Raw genomic sequence first — 13,596 nt, 5'->3', positions numbered from 1 at the left:
AAAACTTTTTATACACTCCATTCAAGAAATTTCTTCACTCAGAATGGCTACCATCAAAAACAACACAAATAACGAACGTCGGCAAGGTCGTGGAGAAAAAGGGATCCTCGCACACTGCCAGTGGGAATCTGAGCTCGTGCAGTCACTGCAGACCTTTTCTCAAAAAACCAAAATCAGAACTGCCGCTCGGCTCAGTAATTCCACAGGAGTATAGATGTTCTTCTAATCCATGATTTAAGGATTCTAAGGGAGACAAAGAGTTAACTGGGAGTTGCTGCTGTTTAATCGCCAAGTCCTCTGTCGATGAGATTCCCCAGGTAAGAATCCTGGAGCAGCTTGCCATTTCCTTCTCCAAGGGACCTTCCCAACCCAGGGATTGAACCCATGGCTCCTGCACTGCAGGTGGGTTTACCACTGAGCCACCCGGCAGTGCAATAATCTAACAACACAGAAGGCTGCATTATGCACTTTAAGCCCAAATCTGTGCTAAACTTACCACAGAGCTAACAATCAATGCGTGAAAATACCAAGAGATGAAGCTTCTCAGCCTTGATCTTTATTCTAACAATTAAAAGGACTTAAGAAGAGAAATGCTATAATCCCACTTTTCTGTAAATACAGAATCAAATTTTAGCAAGCCCAGAGACCTAAGTTTTGCAGATCATATACACATCTTGTGAAGCCTATCTTATAGCATACAAATGGCATATTAAACATTTTTTTTTTAATTTTGTACTTACAAAAAGCAATGAATGGTTCAGTATTTGGATCTACAATGTGTATAAAGGAAAGTAAATTGGGAAAAGAGGAAGATAAGATAAAGAAGCTATATTTTTTTCCAAAATAAAAAGCCAAATTGGTTTAAAAAAAACACAAATGGAAACTGATATACCATTAAAATGACATAATTTAAACTGAAAATAGATTCAAGCTCTAGTCTAGCTACCGTGCAAAAAGAAAATACCAATCTTTGCTTCTTTAGTTTTCTGCCCATGCTAAATCCCTCTGCAATGAACAGAAAGTCAAACAGAGTTTCTGGAAAGGAGAATGGATCAAAAGTATACAGAATGCTTTATACAAGTTCTAATTACAGTACTACAGAACTAATTCATAATGACTTAAATAAGACTAATGAATAGCGATCTCCCAATTGGCTATAAATTGAGTGCTGTGATTCTGCAGTACCGTTAAAACAAACCTTCCAAGAAGTTTCTGCTTCCGTTGGCCAATTACCAATAACTCCTGCCAAATCAGAAAAACATGAAAGGAAAAGAACAAAAAAAAATTGTATAATAAAACCGAACACAAACAAATGACAAGCAGTATGAATCACTGGTTTCAACAGATCTAAGACAATCAACTGAATTCCTTGCAATTCACACCTAAAAATGACTCTTTAGAATATGTATACAATCTAAGTTCTATCAAGCCCCTGCAATTCTTATGTTCTTTCATCTATATATATCAAATTCAAAACACCGGCCCTCTGCAATCTCTCAAATAAGAACACAGAAACAGATGCCTGCTCTTTAACTGAGAGATGATATTTATGGCAATGATGTGCTAGACTGTCAATATCAGCAATCCGAAGGGACTTAAGAGACCCCCTAATCCAAGGTTCTCAAACTTCAGTTAACATTAAAGAATCACTCAGATTCTTGCTACAACGCAGATTCCCGGGCCCACTGCCAGGGCCTCTGATTCAGCCTGGCTAGAACGACACCACATTTGGGAAAACACTGCTTTATTCAATCTCCCCATTTCCGAGGTTAAGGGCTCTATAGGAATTGTCATCATCTTCACAACAACACGTGCTGGAGAGGACCACATCACACAGATGATCACACAGATGCGAACGTCCCGACGGGGATCCTACTATAACTCACGTTTGTGCCGTCAAACACCTTTACACCTGTCAGAGCTGCTCCCAGGGCAGGACCATGTGACCAAGCAAAGGCTAAGATGCTGAGTGCCATAAAAGACAGACTGCAGAGGGCTACAGGACTCATCTGTAGAAGAGTTAAGCAAGACCAGGTACTTACCTGGCTGACGGCCTTAAAGAATGGGGTCACCTTAAATAAGGGCAGAAAGGAAGGCAAGAGAATATTTTAAGCCAGACAACAAACATGCAAAATGACATGAAGGCAGAGAAGAAGAGACTGTGGCTACAACAGTGAGCCTCCAAGTGTAGGGTAGACTGTAAAATTAAACCAGAACTTTGAAAGTTGGGCTAGATTTGGATTAAAGAGCTGAAATACAGATGCAAATCCACTCTGGTTCACAGTGAACATTCCTCTAACTATAGCGACTGAATCTCATTTATAACCATTTTAGCAGATCAATTTTATAGCAGTATGATTTTTTAAAAAAAACTTGCTAATCTCACCATGTTAGCAAAAAATCACACATACAGAGACACACACCCCCTGAGATACCTGCTAACGGCAAGGAGATCAATGTGTGTACATGTATGTGCACACGTTTGTGTACACGTATGTGCACACGTGTGTACAGCGTGTACAAATTCTGGTATACGGGTCTCTGTAACCTGGCTCTCACAGTGTTACATCACTGCCGCAAAACGGAGCCCATGGCGGTCACAGGGCAGGCTCGCCCTGAAAAGCACTCTGACCTGGTGTCTTCATTCTCATCGAGCCCACTTACACTACGGGACCAACTCGACTTACTTCCTTTGCTGTACTGAGGGATGTAGTAAACAGTGGGTATGATTCAGGCCTGGGACGGAATTTCTAGTTATAAAAAAATCAGTCTGTAACAGCAGTAGTTATTCTGAGCAGACGATAAGAATAGTTAAACAATCAAATCCATATAATCAGCGCGTGACAATGGTTACTGTCTAAAGAAAACGGTGTCAGTGGTTCCTCTCACCTGCTTCCAGCACACAGGGGCCTCAGTCACCTCTGGGTGACCTTATGTTCCTCCGAGGATGCTCCTGACAGCACTTCCATTTATAAGGGAGTGGGGACGGAAGACGCAAAGACAGTGGGACTGAGCAGACAGTAAGGCCCAAAGCCTCACACGCAGGGAGGAGCAGGTCTCTCAGGACAGCCACGGAACCACAGCTCCAGGCGCGGCCCCACCCGCTCTGGGTGTTGGCTGGCCCCACAGGGCAAAAGGCAGCAGCCATGATGCTCTGGGGCCTCCCAGGCCTTTCAGATTCCACCTGGACCTCTTGAACTAGCTGAAGGAAGCTAGCTGTCACTTAAGAAGTCCAATTATCTGGGACCAGGGTGCTGTGAAGAAGACCAGGCAGGCCAGCCATATGGAAGGTCACGTGGAAAAAAGGACAGTGCCAACCAGCTCTCTGTCCAGGTGGCAGAGTCATCCCGGACATCAGAGATCCTGCAGACACCACGTGGAGAAGACACGGGTGCCCAGCCGGGCTATGAAGGCACCTCCAGTCATCTGCACTGTGCCAGCTAAAGCCCGAGACATCAGCCAGTAGAGGAGCTGCACGCTGCCCGGACACCTGCCCACAGGGCCGTGGGCACAAGAAAACGGGGGCTCCTTTGGTACACCATGCTTTGGCGCGGTCTGTCACACAGCGATAGATGACCGGAAACGTGAAAGGGCCATTGGTGACGTTCTGTAAAGAGATGAGCTCCACTTTCACGCGGTTCTAAACTGAAGGGTATGGTCCAGGCAGCCTTTGCCAGTCACAGAGAGAAAGAAAGAAGGCATCAGTTCCTATTTCCTTGGGAAGCTTTGAAAATAAGTCTGGCCAATCTAATTAACTCTGAAAAGCCCTTGAAAACACTGAGAGACCAATATACTCTGATGAATGACAAATGCATCTGAAATCCTGGTCTCCCAAGCTCAGCCTTCAGGTCACAGCAGGAATGCCGCTTGTTCCTGAAACCTTCCCAGGCCCAGGTATGCTCAGTCCCTCCTGTGGGGGCCCGCAGGAGCCCCCTCACTCGCCTGCACCCCAGCTCGACCACACAAGGTGGGGCAGCCTGCTCATCTCCGTGGCTGCGACTGGAGATCAGCAAGGGCTTATCCATCGTCCAGCACAACACCTGCCTATGCAGTCACCAAAGTTCTGAGTCAAAGAAAGGAGGAGGGAGAAATAAGGGGGGATGGAAGTGGGGGTGGGGAGAGAAGGGGGCTGAAAGAAAGGAGAGAGAGGCAAAGGCACAAAGAAAGGGAGGGAAGGGAGGAGAGAAGGACCGGAGAAAACGTACCTATGACGGCAACACACGCAGTCAGAGAAGGCAAGGGGGCTGGGAGGAGCTGCGAGAGACGGGCAATCCAGACAGAGGCCCAGCTCCACGCCGCAGCAGCGGTGACTTGAGACTTGTCCTGAAAGTGGGAGCACCGGCTAACAAGGAAACGCTCAGTGTTACAATTATTCAATTCTACCTTAAAATTTTAAGGCAAACAGTGAGAAGAAAAGCTTCAGCTCCCAGTAATAATAATGACAGCCAGTGCTTACTGAACATACAATCTTCACCACACTGGAAGGCATTTATTTCTCAGATGAGACATGGAGGTTGGAAGCTGAGAGAGCTAGGATGAGAATCCAGGCAATCCGGGAACCGAGTCTGTGCTCCCGTCCACCACACTCTGCTGCCGCAAGTTCGCAAAGCAGCCGAGGTCTCGAAGCAGCCAAGGTCTCGAAGTAGCCGAGGTCTCGAAGCAGGCGAGCTCTCAAGTGCTCTACTGCTCAAAATGAACACCTCATCACCATAAGGTAACACGGCCCACCCGCCCAACATGGGTGCTTCCTATCCATTTTTCTTTGGTTTTCATGACCAAAACAGCTGACCAGATGGCAAACTAACTACTTTCTAACGTATGCATGACAGGACAGTTAAAACTACACACCCTAGAAACGGTGTCATTTCCTCAACCGTAAGCTGCATAGTAATATAGAGAACCTACATCTCGTTGGGTTATTATGATATTTAAAAGGTAACTCCTTTGAGGAGCCAAGCACAGTGCTGAGAACCGTCAGTGATAACTGGGCACATGCTTCCACAGACGATTCAGCAGCCATTTAACTGGGTTACTCAGCACGGGTTACTCCATGACACAGAAAGTTCACAACATAGGAAATGAAAACAGAAGCCAGCTGTAAAACAATACAGTACAGCAACACAGATATTGCTATATGTAAGCAAAGAGACTGTGTTATACATGGAGAAACAGTGGAAACAGTGACAGACTTTCTTTTCTTGGGCTCCAAAATCACTGCAGATGGTGACTGCAGCCATGAAACTAAAAGACACTTGCTCCTTGGAAGAAAAGCTATGACCAACCTAGACAGCATATTAAAAAGCAGAGACACTACTTTGCTGACAAAGGTCCACCTAGTCAAGGCTGTGGTTTTCCCAGGAGTCATGTATGGATGTGAGAGCTGGACCATAAAGAAAGCTGAGCATCAAAGAACTGATGCTTTTCAACTGTGGTGCTGGAGAAGACTCTTGAGAGTCCCTTGGACTGCAAGGAGATCCAACCAGTCCGTCCTAAAGGAAATCAGTCCTGAATATTCATTGGAAGGACTAATGAAGGACAGCAATCCTTTGGCCACCTGATGCGAAGAACTGACTCCTGGGAAAAGACCCTGATGCTGGGAAAGATTGAAGGCGGAAGGAGAAGGGGACGACAGAAGATGAGATGGTTGGATGACATCACTGACTCAATGGACATGAGTTTGAACAAGCTCTAGGAGTTGGTGATGGACAAGGAGGCCTGGCGTGCTGCAGTCCATGAGGTTGCAGAATCAGACACAACTGAGCGACTGAACTGAAGCAAAAAGAGACTACAGGGCAAAGATGGCAAAAGTTATGTTTACATGTTGGGTTTACGGCTATTTTTATTTTCTTTTTGTCAGCATTTTCTAAACTCCCTAAACATGTCATCTTTTGCAACAAGAAAAAACAATAAGTTGATGCCTGAGGTCTGCTTTCAGGTAGCTACAAGTCAAAGGTTAATGAGCATTCCCTCTTCACCTGCAAAATGGCAGGAATTAAAGTGGTCTCTGACATCTTCCAGACCTAAAATTCTGTCATTTCATGAAATAAACAATTGAAAGAAGCTGAGGAGGAAGACAGACAATCTCTCCTCTACCTTCTATCTCTGGCACAGCCCAGAACAACAGCAGGAGCTCAACAAGTATCCAGTGACTGGTTTTCTGACCGATAAGGGACGATGCGCAGTAATCTCAATGGGCTTCCCAGGTGACTGCATGGTCAAGCATCTGCCTGCCCAGGCAAGAGATGCAAAAGACGTGGGTTCAATCCCCGCATCGGGAAGAGCCCCTGGAAGAGGAAATGGCAACCCACTCCAATATTCTTGCCTGGAGAATCCCGTGGACAGAGGAGCCTGGTGGGCCACAGTCCGTGGGGTGGCAAGGAGCTGGACACGACTGAGTGACTGAGCACACACAGCCATCTCAAGCAGCACATTCAGAGCTTAGCCCCTGCTGCTCGAACTGGGAATAAAGTCCAAACTGAGGCCCAGGAGAGCTAGCGCTGAAATCAGTCCTGGAAAGTCCTTGGCACCAGTGGGTTATCATTGCCGAAGACTTGGGTTCAATACCTCGTCAGGGAACGAAGATCCCACAAGCTGCACAGAGTGGTCAAAAAAAAAAGCACCTAAAATCAGTCCTGCCGCTATCTCAAGCCTTCTGGCCGTTCAGTCCTGCCGCTATCTCAAGCCTTCTGGCGGCTAAGAGGTTGCTTTAAAACCCTGGGCCCCACTTTCTTAATCTGTACAGGGGGGGGACTGTGTTCTCAACTCCTGTTCCAAAACTGTTGCTGTTGTTTAGTCACTCAGTCATGTCCAACTCTTTTGAGACCCTACCGATCCATGAGATTCTCCAGGCAGGAACACTGGAGCGGGTTGCCATTTCCTCCTCCAGGGGAATCGTCCCCGCTCAAGGATAGAACTCGTGTCTCCTGCACTGCAGGCGGATTCTTTACTGCTGAGCCACCAGGGCAATGCCTCCAGAACTGTATGAACCAACCAGTAAAGAAAAAGCATATGTCCTGTTGGCATCGTCACGTTTCAGCACCACAAAGCAAGTCAGTCATTAACAATACCGATCAGGAGACGCTCCTTCACTAATACTACTTTAGATAAGGCACTTCTGTAGGCATCTGAGAAATTCTTTTGAGAAAATGGATAAGGACTGATTTTAAAGATACTATACTGCAATAGAAAGCTATTACTTTCCAAACGGGGTAAATACAGGCCATAGGTTAATATCCTACTACAAATAAAGTTTTAAAACAAAGTAAAAAAAAAAAAAAAAAACGTCTTCCTCATAGGAAAGAAAGGGTATTTACCGCCTAGGAATTCCTCCCTGGACAAGAAGTCATTCAAGCACACAAATACAATAAAGTCCACCTCTCCCGCCTCTCTCCTTTCTGGGAGAAGCTATATATAACAGGGACCCAGAATGGACTTGCAGACATCAACCATGAGAGATCAGTGTACAGAAGAAAGGTGTGGGACAGGGCAGCTGACCAAAAAGGGCAGAAGAACGCAGGCTACAGAAAGAGGGAACCGGAAATGAGGCTTTCCAGTAAGGAGAACATGTGACAAGCGGAAATTTCTCAGAGGAGACAAGGAATGAAATCTCGACCTTGCATAGTAATAGGTGGATGAATTCTAGGAAGCTAAGAGATCAGCTTTAGGACCAGTGGTTTTCTGAAATCAAGACAGTTTCTAAAACCGTAAGGCCTTGGTGACCCGAGGTTCCGCGTTAGAAAGTATGTACAAGGTAGCCAGGTCTGCACGCTTCAATTCTTCCACCTCAGAAATGAACAGCGGTGACGTGCTCCGAGGAAGGAAGAAATGAAAGCAGAGAACAGTCTCCGTCTCCAGGAGCAGGACGCTATCTGGGCTTTGGGATTTCAAAAACAGAGAAAGGCGAGACAGAAGTTCTGAGCCTGGTGACAAGGCACCATCTGGTGCTGTGCTCAGGATGCAGGAGGGCCCCACACACGAGGGAACAGCGCACGGGGCTCAGGCCGCCCAGAGAACCCTGGAGGAGACGCCGGGCCCTGCCTCTCCCCACCTGCCCAGGACGTCACGCCCGGGAGACAGATACGAATCCCCCAAGAGATACGAAGAAGGAAAGAAGGCCACAGATCCGCACACCCGCAGCCAGCCGTCCGGGACACGCACGCCGACGGCATCCCCACGGCCTCCTCCACATCCTACAAGGAACGCGAATGCCTCACACGCTGACCTGAACGAACACTCAGGACAAGCCTTTCCACCTCTGGAGAGTCAGTTTGTCCTTTACTAACAACGTTGCTAATGATAATAACTCAGAAAGTGTCAAAACAAAACTTTCAGGCAGCGTAAGATCAAACTTAAAGGAAGGGGAGTAACCACCGCTACTGTAGAAGGCGTGCATCACAGCGCCCTGTGGCACAGAGACGCTGAACCGCACCACGCCCTCGCACGTGTATCTTCTCCAGTGCAAGACTGACCTTTCAGATTGGCGCGACCGGCGGGCCTCCCGACACTATTCCTCTGGTGCTTGGAGGACATGCGTTTCATCTGCCGAGGCGTGCTGGGAGGAGAGCTGCCATAAAGGTTCTCTGTGTTGGCTTCATCTGAAAAGTCCTCAGGATCGGATTCAGAATTCTTGCAAGCTGAGTCTCCCAATACGCACTCTTGCCTGATAAAGACAACAAGCGAAGAAAACACTCAGTGACAGAGGAAGCGAATTCAAACTTAAACCACTCCAAGCTCCTTTTAAGAACTCTCTGTAACACTTTTCCATGGCTCTGTCATCTCCTTAGCCTGGTGTATGTTGCTCCTCTATTGTAGCTGCAGAAACTCACAAGGAGAACGCAGCCACTGTGTTCCTGCTCTCAGCACGCACAGAAACTAATGTGCAGTTTCTGTTGTTTGGAGAATTCTTTCCAACATAAATGAAGTTTAAAACTAAATACTTGAGGATTGGGGGGAAAAAAAGAGCAAAGAACTGAAAGATACAAATCCAACTGAACTAAGCATTGCTCACGTGCTAGGTGCGGACAAGCTAACCCTGAGTGGACAAGTCCTGCCCGGACTTCAGAGGCCCGCTCCTTCCTTTGTGAAGCACACACAGACAGAACAGAGAGCAGGAGCTGAGCAGAGAGCTCTGATGACGTGTGGTAGGGACCGCAGTGCAGCGCCGGGGAGGGGCGTGCGGGGAAGATGCTGTGCAGGAGAGAAGGGAACGACTTTCTCCTGACCTCCAAACGGCAGTTCCTCCTTAACCTGGTCTCTGGTAACTTCCTGCCAATTCTCTGTCCCCAGGAGACTTCCTCAACAATACCATTACTTGGATAAAGTTCTATTTTTTGCAATGCTAACGAAAATAAAATTTAATATATGAACTGAGAACAGATACAGTTCTCAAACAGCAAACTGTAAAGACACAATCATGAAGTTCCTTTCAAATAGGGACCCTTACAATCTAACCTATTCTGAATCTTCTTTATAAAATATACTTCATATTTTAAAAATAGAACTCTAAACTAAATTCAAGATACAACCAGTTTTCTCCCTGGAGATTTACACATCCTGTTAGAAAATCAAAGCTATTTCAAAATCATGAGGGGGAAAAAAAAATCCCACCCTAAAATGTATGATAACATTATTACTGAATAGACTGACAAAAGATCCTTATCTTTCAAAAATAAAAATGCTGCAGAATTATTCAAATTTACAGCACTGAAATATTTAAAGAATCCCTGGGACAGGTCAAAAACTGATTTTTAAACCAGACAAGACCACTCTAGATACCGTGAGCGCACACGCCCTCCACACACACAGGCCCACACAATCAGACACACAAGCAGAATATTCCAAAAGCTAACTGAATCAAATTAAACCCATAAGCAAATTTAGACATAAGTTTTAAATGTACCTATTCCCTCAGGCTAGCTACCTTTATTATTTAAGACTTACGAAGTCACACAGCAAATAACAATGTGGGATTCCCAGGCAGCACTAGGGGTAAAGAATCTGCCTGCCAATGAAGGAGACATAAGAGACATGAGATCCATCCCTGGGTCAGGAAGATCCCCCGGAGGAGGGCATGGCAACCCACCCCGAGATTCATGCCTGGAGAATCCCATGGACAGAGGAGCCTGGCGGGCTAGTTTATAGGGTCGCAAAGAGTGGGATACAACTGAAGTGATTCACATGGACATAAATTATTTTGAAATTTCCCATATTCATTTCTTCCACACTCACTACAAAATAGTTGATTCAACTGATAAAAACAAACACGGCTATCACAAGGTTGCTGATTTCATTCCCATCTGGTGTTGTGGTTACTAGCACAAGCTTTCTAATGAATAACACAGGTTTCCTCACACAAGGGACTTAGGTTCAAATCCTGACTCTGCCAGCTACTAGCTGTGTGAGCCTCAGCCAAATTATTTAAAATCTCCGCAATGCACATATATAAAATAAGGATGATAAGTATTTGAACTCCATACCTGTAAGGGCTAAACCCTATAAAGCATGCTCAACAGGAGCAGTGTGAGCAGTATCACTAAATGATTGACATCACTCAGCATGCATCTGCCCAACTTGGAAAGAGAATCTGCCTTTGACTTCAGCATGAACACCACCAGAAACAATTCTAACATTTTAACATCTTCTGAAAGTGCAAGTGAATTCGCTCAGTCATGTCCAAATCTTTGCAACTCCATGCACTGTGGCTCTCCAGGATCCTCTGTCCATGGGATTCTCCAGGCAAGAATACTAGAGTGAGTTGCCATTTCCTTCTCCAGGGGATCTTCCCGACCCAGGGATCGAATCCAGGCCTCCCGCATTACAGGTACCGCTATAAACTCTGAGCCATCAGGGAAGCCCCTTTAACATCTTCTAACTCCTTTCAAATTCAATATTATAACTCTGTTTTTCCCCCATTAAGATAAAGTCAGTGGTAAGGAAGGACTTTGTATTTTACTACTTTTGTATCTCCAATAGTTTTCAGGACAATGTTCAAAACCATTCATTGTTTTTCCACGATAATACATCTCATATATTACTGAACAGAGTCAGGTATGAAAGAGCAAATCAGACCCAGCTCAGAACACCCCTCTGCGGTGGAGAGCATGAACCTGGAGGCAGAAGACCCAAGGCTGAGCCCCAGCCTTCCTGGATGGGTGACTGCACGTAACGTAATCTCAGACTAAGAAGAAACAGTAATTCAGAATTTCTAAGGTCAATATTCTAAAATATTTCAGGAAATTCAGTTGTGAAGACTCAAAAAACAAAACAAAATAATGGTAGTAAAAGGCTATGCAGAAAATACTAAAGCATCAGACAGGCATAAAGAAATGGAACGTTTCACTCGCATCCAGCAGTATTATGTGGATGAATGAACTAACGCAACGTAACATGCAGGTAGAAGAGGAATTTTTGAAGAGGGACTAACAATGTCCACACGTCACTAAGCCAAGTCTCCAACGGCAAGGCCCCAGCCCTGAGGACAGAGTCAAACTCAAGACAGGAGAGGTCATTGTTTTATCTACAAGGTCCAGTGCTTTTAGCAGATAAAAACAATCTAAGAAAGCACTGCTGCTGCTAAGTGTCACTTCAGTCGTGTCCGACTCTGTGCGACCCCATAGACGGCAGCCCACCAGGCTCCTCTGTCCCTGGGATTCTCCAGGCAAGAACACTGGAGAGGGTTGCCATTTCCTTCTCCAATGCACGCATGCACGCTAAGTCGCTTCAGTTGTGTCTGACTCTGTGCAACCCCATGGACAGCAGCCCACCAGGCTCCTCTGTCCACAGGATTCTCTAGGCAAGAACACTGGAGTGGGTTGCCATTTCCTTCTCCACTAAGAAAGCACATATTTTGAAAATGTTAACTTTTATGAAAAATTTTATTTGGGGAAACAGAAAAAGGTATCTGTGCTGTACTGTTCTCCAACTGTATTTCTCTACACATGGAAAAATTCATTTGGCTGCACTTTCCAAATCAGAGTAGAAGACTAAGTCCTTGTAATAATTCTACAGAAGCTGAATATCTCTTGTTTTCAAATCTACATCTATTACAAAACAAAAAGTCACAATAAACTACTGATTTCAAAGCATTTCCAAACTTTAATTATTCTAGCAGCAAAAATACAGAATGACAAGGAAGTGAAGATGAATACTGTCAAACACTATATTAAAATCAATCAAACATAATATAGTTTATCCCGTATTCATTATGCACCATAGAAAATGAGGTAGGAAGAACGCCATGTGCTGCCAGATACTGTATTTATTCATAATTAAAATAAATCTTAGGAGAAGCATTATACAAAGATGAAGATATCCATTTAATACTTTCTTAAGGTTTACTTAACTCTGTTAAGATGGTGGTCACACCTGTCAGAAATGTTATTGGTTTACATTCCATCCAAGTAACTGTAATTTAATTAAACGTTAGAACAAAGTCCAACATTACCTAAAAGAATTTTAAGTCTAACACCCAATAAATAAAATTCACAATATCTGCCATCCTATGCAAATTTACAAAGAAACAGGAAGATGCAACCCAAACCAGGTGAAAAATCAATAGAGACAGACCAGAAATGACTCAAGTGGATCTTGCAGAGATAAAACACACATGAAATGAAAAATACTCTAGAAAAGATAAAAGCAGATTAGCTACAATAGAAAAAAAAGATCAATAAACTTGAAGATATAGCACTAGAAATTACCCAAAGTTAATCAGAGTGAAAAAGATTGAGAGAAAAAAAGGGAAGAAAAAGAGAAAGACCAGAGCATCAGTAATCCACAGGATAAACATCAAGCAGGGTGATACACACAGGCTTCCCTGGGGTTCAGCTGGTGAAGAACCACCTGCAGTGCAGGAGACCCGGCTTGAATCCCTGGGTAGGGAAGATCCCCTGGAGAAGGAAACCACTCCAGCATTCTTGCCCGGAAAATCCCATGGAGAGGGGAGCCCGGTGGGCTACAGTCCACGGGGCTGCAGAGTCAAACATGACTGAGTGACTGACCCTTTCACGTTCACTTTAAAATTGATATAAGTACAGTAAAATTAATACTCTAAAACTAGCTAATGTAGTCTAAAACTAGCTCATCAGAAAAAAAATCCAATTTCTAAAAATTCTATTCCATTTAGCAAGAGTTGGACACAGCTTAGCGACTGAACCACCACCAGTGTAACATATGTGTTATTGGAGCTCAAAACAAGAAAAGCGAGGAACAGAAAAAATTCTCTGAAGAAATAAGGCCTGAAAATTTTCCAAATCTGAGGGGAAAAAACAACAAACGCAGCAGCTCAAAGATATAAGAATGTAAGAAAACTACTAGTTTTTGATTATGAGCATCATAATCAAATTGTTAAAAAAAAAAAAAAGTGATGAAGAGAAAAATCTGAAAAGCAGTCAGAGAAAAACAACTTAATTTGGAAGTTTTAGCTAAGAATACAATGGGGGGTGGGGTAGGAGGGGAAATTGAGCAAAAGTTCATTCTTTTTTTTCTTTAAAATAAATCATGTAGACACAAAATCTAGGAAAATAAATACTAGTGTAAGTTCAAAAGAACTTGCATCACTTCAAGTAACTGACCAAAAGCGTCCAAAACCTCACTTGG

General features: G+C 44.4%; 1 protein-coding gene across 4 annotated transcripts in view; it reads right to left on the bottom strand.

Moving 5' to 3' along the window:
* The window catches only part of MAP3K4 (mitogen-activated protein kinase kinase kinase 4), a 105,152-nt gene that overhangs the window by 61,255 nt on the left and 30,301 nt on the right, over nt 1-13,596 (bottom strand). For all 4 annotated transcript variants that reach the window (XM_061428486.1, XM_061428487.1, XM_061428484.1 and 1 more), the window contains exon 2: nt 8,469-8,659. In XM_061428486.1, coding sequence (XP_061284470.1) covers nt 8,469-8,659 — 191 coding nt within the window. The remainder of the gene's footprint in view (nt 1-8,468; nt 8,660-13,596) is intronic.

This window comes from Bos javanicus, chromosome 9 (assembly GCF_032452875.1).
Source record: "Bos javanicus breed banteng chromosome 9, ARS-OSU_banteng_1.0, whole genome shotgun sequence".
NCBI classification, from domain to species: Eukaryota; Metazoa; Chordata; class Mammalia; order Artiodactyla; family Bovidae; genus Bos; species Bos javanicus.
Note: the sequence above shows the minus strand (reverse complement) of the source record. Positions and strands in the feature narration are given on the sequence as shown.